The sequence below is a fragment of the Podarcis liolepis genome (genome assembly GCF_965112155.1).
Source record: "Podarcis liolepis genome assembly, chromosome: 14".
Lineage (NCBI taxonomy): Eukaryota > Metazoa > Chordata > Lepidosauria > Squamata > Lacertidae > Podarcis > Podarcis liolepis.
Genome location: NC_139569.1, coordinates 17,092,657 through 17,106,377, shown reverse-complemented (window position 1 = coordinate 17,106,377; position 13,721 = coordinate 17,092,657). Strand labels below are relative to the sequence as shown.

The 13,721-nt window shown below is 46.3% G+C and overlaps 1 protein-coding gene across 5 annotated transcripts in view; it reads left to right on the top strand.

The window, feature by feature from the left end:
* The window catches only part of MAPK8IP3 (mitogen-activated protein kinase 8 interacting protein 3), a 77,377-nt gene that overhangs the window by 54,869 nt on the left and 8,787 nt on the right, over nucleotides 1–13,721 (top strand). For 4 of the 5 annotated variants that reach the window (XM_083474139.1, XM_083474136.1, XM_083474135.1 and 1 more), the window contains 13 exons: nucleotides 562–721; nucleotides 1,281–1,376; nucleotides 2,330–2,491; nucleotides 3,570–3,735; nucleotides 5,135–5,320; nucleotides 6,726–6,912; nucleotides 7,689–7,811; nucleotides 8,692–8,772; nucleotides 9,739–9,806; nucleotides 10,644–10,792; nucleotides 11,372–11,543; nucleotides 11,683–11,796; nucleotides 13,333–13,371. In XM_083474139.1, the coding sequence (XP_083330265.1) occupies nucleotides 562–721; nucleotides 1,281–1,376; nucleotides 2,330–2,491; nucleotides 3,570–3,735; nucleotides 5,135–5,320; nucleotides 6,726–6,912; nucleotides 7,689–7,811; nucleotides 8,692–8,772; nucleotides 9,739–9,806; nucleotides 10,644–10,792; nucleotides 11,372–11,543; nucleotides 11,683–11,796; nucleotides 13,333–13,371 (1,703 nt within the window). The remainder of the gene's footprint in view (nucleotides 1–561; nucleotides 722–1,280; nucleotides 1,377–2,329; nucleotides 2,492–3,569; nucleotides 3,736–5,134; nucleotides 5,321–6,725; nucleotides 6,913–7,688; nucleotides 7,812–8,691; nucleotides 8,773–9,738; nucleotides 9,807–10,643; nucleotides 10,793–11,371; nucleotides 11,544–11,682; nucleotides 11,797–13,332; nucleotides 13,372–13,721) is intronic. The other variant, XM_083474138.1, reaches the window with a different exon arrangement.

The window sequence follows — 13,721 nt, the reverse complement described above, 5'->3', positions numbered from 1 at the left end:
TCGCTCCCGGATCCCCAGCCTCGAGGCTAAAAACGAAGCCAGGACAGCGAGCGGGATCCATCCCGCTCGCTGTCATGGCTACTTTGCTCTTTGGGGCTGGGGGGAGGGGAAAATAATTTTCCCCCCTTTATTCCCCCCCCCCAAAATAAGTGCGCCCTATAGGGCGAAAAATACGGTAAATAGCACATCACAACCCTAATAGTAAAAAGGGCCTACCTTTGATTCCCACAGAACCAAGGTTTTGACAAATGCTTTTTGGATGGATGCATCATGCCTCAGTGGATTTTTAGTACCCGGTTTTCAGAATCTATTGTGCAAAAATTAGCCATGCAATCTGAAGAGGTGTCCAAATGCTTAGAGAACTGATTAAAAAAATACTTTCTAAAATATATAGTAGGAGATCTCCTTGGTTCACTGCCATAGCTTTCCCCCCTGCTTTGTGTGTATTATTGACTGAGCTTCAACCTCTCTCTCTCTTTTTCCTCTCACTCCGTGAATCTCTGTCTTTCTGCTGCCACGGCAATGCTTCCTTGACCCTCTGCCTCTCATTTCTAACCATAGATTGAGAAGTAACACTGTTGCGTCTCTCCTCAGTGACTGTACGTCATCCGCACGTCGCGAGCAGAAGCGCGAACAGTACCGCCAAGTCCGGGAGCACGTGCGGAATGATGACGGTCGCTTGCAGGCCTGTGGCTGGAGCCTGCCCGCCAAATACAAGCAGGTAGGCCTCGTTCACCGAGAGGCAAGAGAGGTGAAGTTCAGTTTATTGAATTTGTGGAAATGTTTTCCACAACAACTATAAAAGTCCTGGTGTTGATTTACAGCAAGAATAACATGCAGTCATTAAAATACGTATGCTGTAACATCATTGAGGCCGAGAGGGGGTACCCAATCGTCTGGGCAATCCAGGACTGCCATACACATTGCCCAGGCTTGCACCCCAGGGAAGTCACTTCAGTGCTGCTAACTCAGTGGTTTGACTTCACCTCCAGAGGCGCACTTCATTGTCTCTTGAGACAGATGGATGCCAACAATTAACCTATGGGCACTATCAAAATTGTCCATTAGCATATGAACTAGATAACTTTATAGTTGCCACATGTGTGTTACGTGTGTGTGTGTGTGTGTGTGATTTCTCCTGGTTGGCCACTGAAAGGAACAGGTTGTTGGATAAAATGGCCCTTTGATGTGCTCTTCTTATGCTCTTACTCAGTTTGGCAGCTGGAAATCACATTTTGGTTGAGAGTTGAATCACGTCCTGTCCTTTCTGTCCCCAATAGCTGAGTCCCAATGGTGGCCAAGAGGACAACCGGATGAAAAATGTCCCAGTGCCTGTGTATTGCCGCCCACTAGTGGAAAAGGACCCTACTATGAAGGTAAGTGTCACACATGTGCAAAAGCTTCCCATTCCTTTTAGCAGATAGTTCTGTCGTTGCTGAATGTTGCGTCACAAGTTCAGGCATGCCTTCATGTGAATAACCTACTTGTCAAACAGAAGTGACGAAGATGTCCCAACAGTTGACACTCCCCTCCTGCCAAGCTTTTCAAGGCAAGGCAAGCTCACTCTTGGGGCTCTCTTGCCCTACAAGTCTGCTGTGTGCACACATGATGCACACTTCATCTGGGCGGATGCGTCTGATTCCACCTGTGAAGGCAGCACTTGTTTCCTGGCAACGAGTCTGTGTGCTGCCCCTTTGCCTCCAGCTCCACCGCCAGCTCCTTCTCCACCCTCTTGCTGGCCAAAGTCGTCCTACCTCCCTGATGATGCTCTACATTCCACCAGGGGCAGAGGAGAGCCAGCAGATCTGCTTCTCCCTCTCTGACATCTAGAGTTCCTAGGGGAGGAGCTCTCCCCTCCATTCTCGGGTGCCAACCTTACAGCACCCACCCTTTATCTGCTCCTTCTCTGTTTTCCTCCTCCTGTTCCTGATTTATCTGGGGTTGCCAAGCCATGCCAAATTCTGATGGAGCCAAGGAGCCTGCGATAGGAGCTTCCTACACAGATAATAGCCCTGATTTTGATAGATATATTTGTGTTTCCTTTTCATGGGCATCTAGTATGTTTCCCATGCTGGTTCACATTCCCAAGACTCCTCAACCTTTGTTGTGGAGGCCCAGTGGCACAGAGGTCTCTAGAGCTGTACCCTCGCTTACAGCATTCCCTTAGGATGGATCATTGGGTTTGTGCTGAATTCTGATCTATTGCAGATCATATTTGAGAATGAAGACACTGCAAAGATGATCAAGACATGCCAAGTGGCTCATGTCTTTCTACCCACCCTATTAAAAAAATCTGCTCTTCTTCAAGCTCCTTTCTTTGTCTTTTTAGTTGTGGTGTGCAGCTGGTGTCAACTTGACAGGTTGGAAGCCTGTGGAACCAGATACTGGAAATGGGCAGAAACCAGATCCAGGATGTGATCCTCTCACTTGCGACCGAGAAGCAGAAGGAGAGAGCACCAAGAGTAACCACACATCGCCAGAAAAGAAAAAGGTTGGGGAAGAGAGCTGTCCATTTCTCCCATTTTCCTTCTTATACATTTAAGTGTGACTTCCTGAGCTATTTTTCATAAGCTGGATACACAGCAAAGCAACAATCATGCACTCTAACATCAATTTGGCATTCACCATGCTTTTTTAATGAAGCATTTGTGGTTCTACAGGAGATATAAATACTGGATTTAGTGGCTGGTACCTGGGCTGCACTTAGATGAGAGAGGGGCTACTGTACATTTTGAACAAGATGCAAATACCAACCATGGGGCAGGGGAGCTATTCTGATCAGGGGCACAGTGGGGACAAAGGGTTAAATCCCAGCAATCTCTTTTTATGGTGGGGATCCCTCAGCAGTTATTTAGATGTTTTGAATCCATAGAATTGCTAATAACATGAATAGCACAGTCCTAAAAATAACACAGAGGGAGGCGATTGTAAATCATCTCGCCCAAAGACACTGGCAGTCTTAAACATCTGTGAGACCCTGTGATCATGTAGAAGCCCAACAGGTATGGGAAATCTCAGGAACTGGCGCTCAGTGTGGCCCTCCAAGCTTCTTTCTCACACCAGCTACCCCTGCTACTCATGCTGCTTCGCATTCCTCGAGTGTTTTTGCCCTTGAGCACCAATACTGCCTTTTGCTTGCCTGGATGGAGAAACAGGTATTTAGAAACAGCTGTACTGTACAAAGCTAACACTTATATCCAGTGCTCCTCCTAGTTTTACCCCTGGCCCTGTGAAGGTTGCCCAGAAAAGGAATGCAGCCCTTGAGCTGAGAAAAGGCTCCCCACTCATACCCTAGAGATTCATTGTGAATATGCTTTTGCACTCAGCGCCTCCCTGCCTCCCGCATTCCATGCTGGAGTGAGAGCCAGGTACTGAGACGAACTGTGAGTGAAACCTGTTCCCCGTCCCTGGGGTGAACTTGCAAGGATAATTACCCTCAATCATCCTTGTTTTTCCTTCGCCAACGATCTCCCACTGTCGTGGGAGCTGCCTCCATTAAGGCAGACTGGAACCGGAAGCCTTCCCACCCACCACATTCTCTCTCTCTCTGCATTTTTGCTGTTCTGCAGGCCAGAGAGTTGCACGAGATGGATGCCACATCCAGCAGAGTGTGGATCCTCACGAGCACCTTGTCTACAAGCAAAGTTGTGATCATAGATGCCAACCAGCCAGGGACGGTGGTGGATCATTTCACCGTATGCAATGCTCACGTCCTTTGCATTTCCAGCATTCCAGGTAAGTGAAGAATTACTGATTCATCATAGCAGTTCAGGTGCGGTTTCCAAAGCTGGCAAGCCCGCAGGGAAGGAGAGCGCAACCTGGAATATGAAAGGGATCCTGCCAGTTCCATCCATAAGGCAGGTATTTTAAAAACCATAAGTCGTGCACACTTGAAATGTGGTACTGTAGTGAATCAGGGCCTGTGTATTGGCCCTGGGGCAGGGCTCTCTCAGCCCTGCTCTCACTCACTCGTCCACACACAGAGAGATGTAAACAAACATATAACCTCTCTTCTACGGGCAGAGGAGAAATTATGTCTGGTTAAGGGTTTTAATGTGAACCTACCTAATTCACACTTTCTGAAACAGTATGCAGATCAAAACATAGCCTATCATGAAGAAAAGAAACAGAAACATAGCTATCCTTTCAAATTTAAGCTCCTCTGAATTTTGTTATGCAGTTCTCTCCTGAAAAAATGTGTTTAAAAATTGTATATTAGAGGAAAGGGCGCATAAAAATTAATGAAAATAACATACAAAGCACATGTTTTGCAAAGAGTATGAATATCAGTCAAAAGTGCATACAGAATGTATATTAGGAGAAAATTGCACTGAAATGCTGCTTAATTTTCATGAGTACTCTTTTTAAAGAAATGCACATTAAAAACATTACTGCAGAAATGTGAGCTTAAGTTTGGAAAAGTTAGAATGAAAGAAAACAAAACTGACGAATTTGGCCTACTCCCCCCATGCGCAAATGTGCACACACAACGCGAGCACGCACACAGAGCCTCTTCTCCCCCACAAAAAGCCAAACCTCCTTAAAACAACAACAATAATAGAAAACAAATGCTAGCAATACTTGCAGCTGTCAGGGTAAAGGCCAAGCTAGACATGACATTAGGTGTGTGTTTGCATTGAACACGTACGCTTTTAAAAATACAAATAGTTGCCATGGAACAGGGCTCATAATAGGATTCATTTTATGAAACAATGTGGTTTTTTTTTTACAGTTTTGCAGAAATGTATTGTAGCAAAATTCCACACCACATCCCTTATGAATGTCAATGTATAAATTACAGTCATGATTTTACTATTGCTTTGGAATATACCAGTCATCCACATTCATTCATTTCATTTCATTGCCTGATTGTTTCACATTAAAACATAATGAAGCAATGTAACAATAAAAAAAAAAAAATTAAGTCCAATGCAGATAACAGTCTGAGATTAAAAATCTTCACTTAAAAGACTTCATGGGAAAGGAAGATCTTTAGTAGGCAGAAGTATAATTTTAGCATGAGCAAGGAGCATTATTGGAACTTGGCACAACTTGGCCTGGCATGCTGATAAGGCTGTTGAGCACAGACATTGTATACAGTGACCCAGGAGGCTTTCCTTTCCCTTCTTTGCAGCGGCCTGTGACACTGACTATCCTCCTGGAGAAATCTTTCTGGAAGGGGACATAAATCCTGAAGAGTCCTCTGAAACCGACGGCGTCTTGGCGGGCATCACCCTGGTGGGCTGTGCGACCCGGTGCAATGTGCCCAGCAGCAACTGCTCATCCCGCGGAGACACTCCAGTGCTGGATAAAGGACAGAGTATGTCTCAGGTCACCATATGTGTATGTCAGTGAAGGGTTGCCTTTCTTCTTTAAATGCACCCATTTTACAGGTTTCAATGAAAAGGCTTCAAATCCAGCTATATGGAGCAAACACAGAGCAGTCAAATGACCCAAACACGTAATGAAATTGTGATGTACACAAACGTCTTTCCCAGTGTATGTAATGGGAATATTTCCTGCTCATCAGGGAGGAAGGAAAAGAGAAAAGAATGATGGGAAAGACAAAAGAAGGGGAGCAGCTGACAGGTGTGTGTGTGTGTGTGTGTGTGTGTGTGTGTGTGTGTGTATGTGTATAAAGCTTGAGTTTGACTGAAATCTTAAAACATGTTGCCACTACAGAGTAAGTACAGTGGTACCTCAGGTTACAGACGCTTCAGGTTACAGACTCCGCTAACCCCGAAATAGTACCTCGGGTTAAGAACTTTGCTTCAGGATGAGAACAGAAATTGCATGGCGGTGGCGCGGCAGCAGTGGGAGGCCCCATTAGCTAAAGTGGTACCTCAGGTTAGGAACAGTTTCAGGTTAAGAACGGACATCTGGAACGAATTAAGTTCTTAACCCGAGGTACCGCTGTACTATTAAAAGATTAACTTCTGAGTAAACATCACTGCTTTGAATAAGATTTCTTGTGAGTGCTGCTAAAAAGGCAGGTTATCTGAATTCAGCCAGGAAATGACAATAAATCTTCTTTTCCTTCTGGAAACCCCCCTATGTGGAAATTACCATAGTTCTGTTCAGAAATATGCTCCTTCACAGGGTGTTAGCCACATCCACACCATATTGAAAGCACTCTTATACCACTTTAACAGTCACGGCTTTCCCCAAATAATCCTGGCGCCTGTAGTTTGTTAAGGATGCTGAGAGTTGTTCCCCCACAGAGCTGCAATTCCCTGCACCCATAACAAACTACAGCTCCCAGGATTCCTTGGGGGAAAGCCATGACTTTTAAAGCTGTTTATGACGAGGCGTCGGAGGTCCTTATATTTGTGGTGGAAGGAAAGGGACGATGGAGTAGAGAAGGTATGACATTAGTTCCAGCCAAGCCAAATCCAGTAAAGAGAAGGTGCTGGCAGGCTTCATAGGGAGGGGTGAAGCCTCAGGATACACCTACCCAATTCCCCACCGAGGGACTACTGGGTTGTATTCAGCGGGGAAATAAAAGTGTGATGTGACACCCTGTCCTTAATAAAAACTACTGTGGTTGCAGCTATTATGTGGGAAGGAAGAGAAGGGCATGGATACAGGGTCTTTTGGGGGGTTTCCCATGGAAGCCCAACAATCAGTCAGCTGATACTGCAGCTGGCTGTTCATCTGATGGACATAACCTTCCTTCTCTTGAGTATCCCATCTCTTGCCTTTTCCTTCTGCTTTCCTGCCTTCAGATGAGGTGCCTGCCGTGAGCAACGGCAAGATCAACCAGTCCCAGTCCACCGAGGAAGCGACAGAAGCTACAGAGGTGCCAGAGAATGGGGTACACGAAATGGAGCCAGCCCAAGTCCGCCCAGGCCCCCTTACGGAACATGTGTTTACAGACCCAACCCCAGTTCAAGTGCCTGTGAGGCAAAACAGGTAGGGGGGAATGCTCCTTAAAGCCCCCTCTTCCTTGTCTTGATTGAGGAGGCTTATTAATTCAGGACAGACAAAAGAAAGTGTTTAATTAAAGAATTCACTCCTCCCAATAAATAGCAATGGCCACCAATCTGGGCGGCTTCAAAAGGGGATTAGACGTATTCATGTGGGATAAGGCTATCAATGCCTATTAGTCACAAAGGCTATGTTCTACCTCTAGTGTCTGAGGCAGGGTACCTCTTAAGACCAGCTGCTGGGAGCTGCAGGAGGAGGACATGTTGTTGTACCCAGGTTCTGCTTGCAGCCTTCCCATAAGCCCATTATGAGAATAGGATCCTGGGACAAGGTGGGCCTTGGGCCTGTTCCAACAGGGCTTTTCTTACATCCCTGTCAGTTTTATTGACAGTCCAAGAGAGGGGCCTGGAGAAATCACGTCAGTGCTGCTAATGCAGCAAAAACAACACGGGAGGCAGTAGTTGCAAGATATTAATCTCTGCAGCCACAGCAGCAGCTGTGATTCTCCAGCGGTCTGACTTCACCTCCAGAGATGCTCTCTCTCCCTTGGATTCCAACAGTTTTTAAAACCATTTTCGACATAGCCTCCGAGGCAGCTAACAAACCGAATGAAAATGACACAAAACGGAGTGCAAACATTTAAGGCAGAACCGTGTTAAGAATCGGTTAACAAACTTGCCTCTAGCAAAGCAAAAGTAATATTTTTCAGTTTATTGCCTAGCCCCAACCTGTAGTGTGTTTTCCCCCCACCCCCTCCACAGTGAAAACGGGCAGCCAAAGATGGAGTCGAGCACAGCAGCCCAGGAGCAAGAGGCAAATGGAAACGCGGCTGGCACTACCACAAGCGCTGCCCCTACCATGTGGCTGGGAGCACAGAATGGCTGGTATGTCTCTCTAGCCCACAGTGGTGGCTTGGCGAACCATTGATAACGTCGGTCTCTAGTCTCCAGGCAAGAAGCATTGAAAACAGCATAGTGCAAGGCAGAATGATGGAATAATTGGGTTCAGAGCAAAAGCAAACCCCCCCCCCCAATGAAACCACTTCTTAGCACAGAGTTGGGGGACCTGTGTTAGTCTAGAAGCTGATATATTCCAACTCCCATCAGAGCTAGCCAGCATGGGGGGGGTGTTGATGGGAGTCTCGGTCCAACAACATCTGGAAGAAATTAGGTGTCCTGGTCAACCCCATATTAGAACTTGTAGGGGAATCTGCCAGCAATGCGACTTACTGTCAGGGTCCAGCATGGGGCAGAGAGGCCATTCTGCAAACAGTCGGATGTTGGGGTCCTGGGGTACAAAGCTGGCTGTCAGTCCAGGGAGCCCCAGATATGAGTAGTTTAGTCCCAGGCAAGTGGAGGCTGACTTCCAAAAGCAACAACCAGAGCGGGTGGGCAGGAAGGCTAATTCAAGGCAGGCTGGGAGGTCAGATAGAGGAAGCGTGACATTGCACAGTCCAAGCAGTGAGTACACCGTCCAGAACGGAGAGGCAAGCTTTGAAGCAGAGGTTTCACAGGGCGTGGTAGAAGACGATTGGTCAGCTGATGGGCTGCTCAGTTAGGCTCCATTCCTGGCATTTCTAGGTAGGACTGGGGAAATCCTGTCTGAAATTGTGTATAGCTGCTGCCAGTCAGTGTAGACAACACTGGGCTAGATGGACCAATGAGTCTGACACAGTGTAAGGCAGCTTCCTGCACACTACTTTATAGCCCAAATTGGTGTGGGGCTCGGGGACCGCACTGCCTAACTAAGCTACCTTTCCCCCAGGTTGTATGTGCACTCGGCAGTCTCAAACTGGAAGAAATGTCTACACTCAATCAAACTGAAGGATTCAGTGCTGAGCCTGGTGTAAGTAGAGATGCTGAACTTGGTGTCTATGAATTGATACATAACTAACTATGGATATTCACATCTTTTAGAAAACTTGCTTGTCTGGTCTGGAGAGGGACTGTATCTCTGTAGAAGAGCACCTGTGTCACATGGAGAAGGTCCAGATTCAGTCCTTGGCATCTCCTGCTTTAAAAAGTGTCTGGTGGTGGTGGGTTATGGGAAAATCCCTCTACCTAACACCTTGGAGAGCCATCACTAGTTCAGAGCTGATAGCAGCACTCAGCTGGACCGACGATATAGGAAAGCAGCTTTCTATATAAAGGGGAAAGGACCGCAGCTCAGTTGTAGAGTGCATGGTTATGCAGAAGATCTCTGACTCGGTTCCTTCCTGTTAAAAGGGAATCAGTTGATGTGAAATATCTCTTCCTGAGACCCTGCCAGTGAGAGGGATGCTACTAGGCTAAATAGGCAAATGATCTGACCCTGGTAGAAAGCAATTTCCCATGTTCCATATTCCATATTTGCATTAGACATCATAGAATTCTAGAGTTCGGAGGCACTCTAAGGGTCATCTAGTCCAACCTTCAATGCAGGAATTGTACCATTGAACTTCATTCTTCACCAAGATTCCCAAAATATTTAAATTATGTAAACCAAGGGCTGAAGAGTCATACCACCCATCTCCCCGAAGAAACCAGAACCAGCAGAAATCCTGCTCAGCCCCCAACCTGCAAACAGCACAATCTTTTGACAGTTCAGAAGGCCTTGCCAACGACCCTAAGGGGCTCGAAAATTTTCTTTTTTGTTTTAAATTGAGAGCTTAGATCACCAAGACGTTGAATTCATTGCCTGTTTCCTGTGCTTGCATGGTGCGATCATACAATATTACTTAACTCACAGTTGTTGTTCATGTTCCTGCACAGTGTTATTACGTGCCTTGCTTTGAAACTAATCCTTCCCCCCCCCCATCCCATGTACATTCAGGCATGTGAAAGGACGTGTTCTAGTGGCCCTGGCTGATGGAACCCTAGCCATATTCCATCGAGGAGAAGGTAGGTCCAACATTGTGGGGAATGATGCAGTTTTGATGTAAAGCTGGGGAGAGGCCTTGCAGTCAGATTTGGGAGATCAGGACTGGTGGGATTCAAAGGGACAAGTTTTCCTTCCATGGAAGCTTTCCTCCTAGTTAGAGGAGTAGAGGTATTTTAGGGGTGGGGGATAGGATTTCAGTTGGAACCACACGGGGTCAAATTGTTAAAGCCCTTCCTTCTGCATACCACAGTTCTGATCCAGCTACCTATCCAGAGCAAGCTTCCATAGAATCAAGAGAATTGCAGAGTCAGAAGAATGCAGGAATCACAGCTAAAGAATCCCTAACAGATGGCCAGCCAACCTCTGTTTCAAAACCTCACATATAGTTTGACCCTGACTTATCTGCATATCCTAACTAACAGAACCTGGCAATCAAAAGAGACTTTAGTGCATGCCGCAGAAGCTTGGGAAATCCCAGCTTTCCAATGTACAAATATGAAACCATTCTAGATTTGCTTCTCCCCGATCCAGCCCACATGGGTGGAGGAGAGCAAGAGCACCCCTGCTTTGGTTATTTTTCCTCCTCTGACCCTTGTTACTCAAGCAAGACTTGAACTGAAACAGGAAGCCCTCTTCTACTCCTTCCTGTCTGAGAGCATCCAATGGCCAGTGGTGGGCGGGGTCTGCCCAGGGTCTGAAAGTACTTCCCTGAGAAGCTGCCCCCTGCAGTTCAGTGGCTCACCACACAGAGCAGTGGTCCACAGATCCCAGAAACACCTGATACATCAAGACCACTGAGAATCAAACCAGTCCTCTCTACCCATCTTCTTCCTTCTTTCCTGTGCGTTTATCTCTAGACGGTCAGTGGGACCTCAGCAATTACCATCTCATGGACCTGGGTCACACACACCATTCTATTCGCTGCATGGCTGTGGTGTATGACCGAGTGTGGTGCGGCTACAAGAACAAAATCCACGTCATCCAGCCCAAAACGATGCAGATAGAGGTATGGCAAGGGTGTCTCTGGACGAAGGAACATGGCAGAGAATCTAGGAATGCTTTCTAACTAAAAGTACTGTTGGGATTGAAAGTGTTTATTGGCTCATTCATCAATGAAGGCTTTGGGTGGCTAATTCATGTGAGCCTGTTTTAATCAAAAAGGTCAAGATTTTTTACAGGGGAAACTGCAATTTAAGGGCACCACCTTTTATTGTTAAGATTCTCTCATTTGGGGTGAAGGAGGCATCCAACGGAATTGGGTAGTCGGGATTTGCCAATGTGGTAGCCGCCTTACACCTGGAGAGACCTTCTCTGACCTCCACAGGCTTCCCTCCCCAGCTGAAGGAAGCAGGCATGGTTCTCCCCTATTTTATCCTCGCAACAATCCTGTGAGGTAGGTTAGGAGGAGAGATAGTAAACAATCAGATCCAACTGAGTTTCGGGGTCAGGGCACTGGACCCTCAGCCTGAGAAGAAGTGCTATTTCCTGAACGTCATTTCCTGAACGACCACTCTGGCGACTAAGTAAGCGGGCAACCATTGTGGAAACCCTGAGCACATTTTCCTTTTCTCCATGCCCTTTCCAGAAGTCCTTTGATGCTCACCCTCGCCGGGAGAGCCAGATCCGACAGCTGGCTTGGATTGGGGACGGTGTTTGGGTTTCCATCCGCCTGGATTCTACGCTGAGGCTGTACCATGCTCACACCCATCAGCATCTCCAGGATGTAGACATTGAGCCCTATGTCAGCAAAATGTTAGGTAAATGAAACAGCACGAGAGACAGCCCTTGGGAGCAGGGGTGGGGACTAGTGCTGTATGAATGAATGAATGAATATGATCTTGGCCTTTTCAGTGACCTACACTACCCTAACTAACTCTGTTTGTGCCTCTCATCCAGGCACCGGAAAGCTGGGTTTCTCATTTGTGCGGATTACAGCGTTACTCATTGCTGGCAACCGTCTGTGGGTAGGGACAGGCAACGGGGTTGTCATTTCCATCCCTTTGACGGAGAGTAAGTCCATTTTCATTTCTTCTGCTGTATGCGTTTTTCCTCTGTATGTGATTTTCTCAAACCGCTTCCCCCTCCTAGCAAGAGGATTTTCTGTGTGTGGATTCCAGCCCTTCACACAAGCTGACCCAAATCCAGCAGACTTTGTTTTTAAAGCTTGCATTCATCCAGCTCTTAACTCATTGCAGTGAAGTTTGCACAACGAATATCCATTGCAGATTGTGCTTATCACAGAGGCAAACGTTAAGCTTACAAGCAAATGCATCTAAACAAGGCCCATTGGTTATTCTTTGTTTTTTAAATGAAAAGTAAGTGTCACATCCAGTATTAGTCCTACTCTGAGAAGACCCATTGGCATTACTGGACCTAACTTAGTCACGTTCATTCATTTCATTGGGTCTACCCTGAGAAAAACCTAGTTGAAGACCACCTAATGGATCTACTCTGGGTGAATGTTAGATGGATACAACCCCAGATTTGGAATTAATGATTTTGAAAGGAGGGCTGGTGTGGGAGTGCGCTTAATTCCACCTCCCCAGTGTCTGAACGCACAACTGCTTTTCCCTCTGTAAGGTATTTGAATACAAACATCTGCAATGCCACATGCATAATGCAATGTAGATTTTCTATTTTTCTGTACCTGACTTCCCGAGGCCTTTGTATTTTTCCAATATGTCTTTTTTGTGACATGCTGCAGCTCACAATGTTTTCAGAATGGAGACCTCTGCAAAGTAATTTAGCCATGAGACACCAGTGTGGTGTGGCAGCTGTGTGAGATGGTGCAAATAATGTGGTTGGTCGTAGGTTTAGAGATCTAGAGACAGCTCTGAGCACAAAGGTTCCCAAACTATGGGACACAAACTCTCCAAGATCTGTGAAAGAGATGCGTTGGGTTTTTTCTCAGACCAGAGATGAAGTGGACATGTAGTGGGAAAGAGTTATGATATTTGCTTGAAGGAACTTGGGGCAAGGGAATAAACTCCAAGAAAGCTGTTCCCAATCACAGTAGACAGTTCTGGACTAGACATACAAGTAGCCTGAACTGGTTTAAGGCAGCATCCTCTGTTCCTAAATCATGATGGGTTTGGGGCCTAATGCCAGTTTTCTGGTCTTCTATCATTTGGCGAGGCCACTGGAATGTGCCCTCCTGTCCTCTAGGGGGCATGTGTTCATCAGAGGATCCATGGAGAACAAGGGATGGGTCCCAGTCACTGCATGTGGCTTCCCACCTCAGAGGCGACACCTAATGGTGCAAAATGGAGATGCAAAGCAGTACTCTGGGTGGATAATTCTCTGAATTCTAAGCGCCTGTTGCTGAGACAGCATTTTGTATCAAGTCCCTTAATATTTTATTATTATTATTTGGCTGTAATGCTGTGCCTCTTGTTAAAAGAAACGTATGCATTTTTGCAAAGTAACTAAATGTCAATGTGCTCCTTTTGCTGCTGCTTCCAGTAATTGCTGTTTTCTTCTCTTCCCCAACTTGTGGCCTCTGTTCCTATTTTCCCCTTCCTGCTCTCCCTCGCTTCCTCCTCCTAGCTGTAGTCCTCCACCGAGGTCAGCTCCTTGGGCTCAGGGGTAAGTCCAAGACCTCTTTCCGTCTAGATTCCAGATGCCATCCTATATCTAACCCACTGACCTCTCCATCCTTTAATCCATCCGCTCACTTTTCTTCCTCTGCCTATTCATTCATTCATTCATTCATCTCTCATTTTCATTTGAAATTGCCAAAAAAATGTAGAAGTGGAAACATTCTTGTGAATCCGTGTTAGGAACGTTGAGCAGATCATCACTTCTGAACGCCCCTGTTAAAAGCTTCAGAAACTTTAAACCGGTTCCTTTCTGGTTCTATCTTGTGATGAAAGAAGGTGATGAAGCAGAAATGTGGTCATACGCCTAGGAATTCTTAACATAGCTATACATTTAAA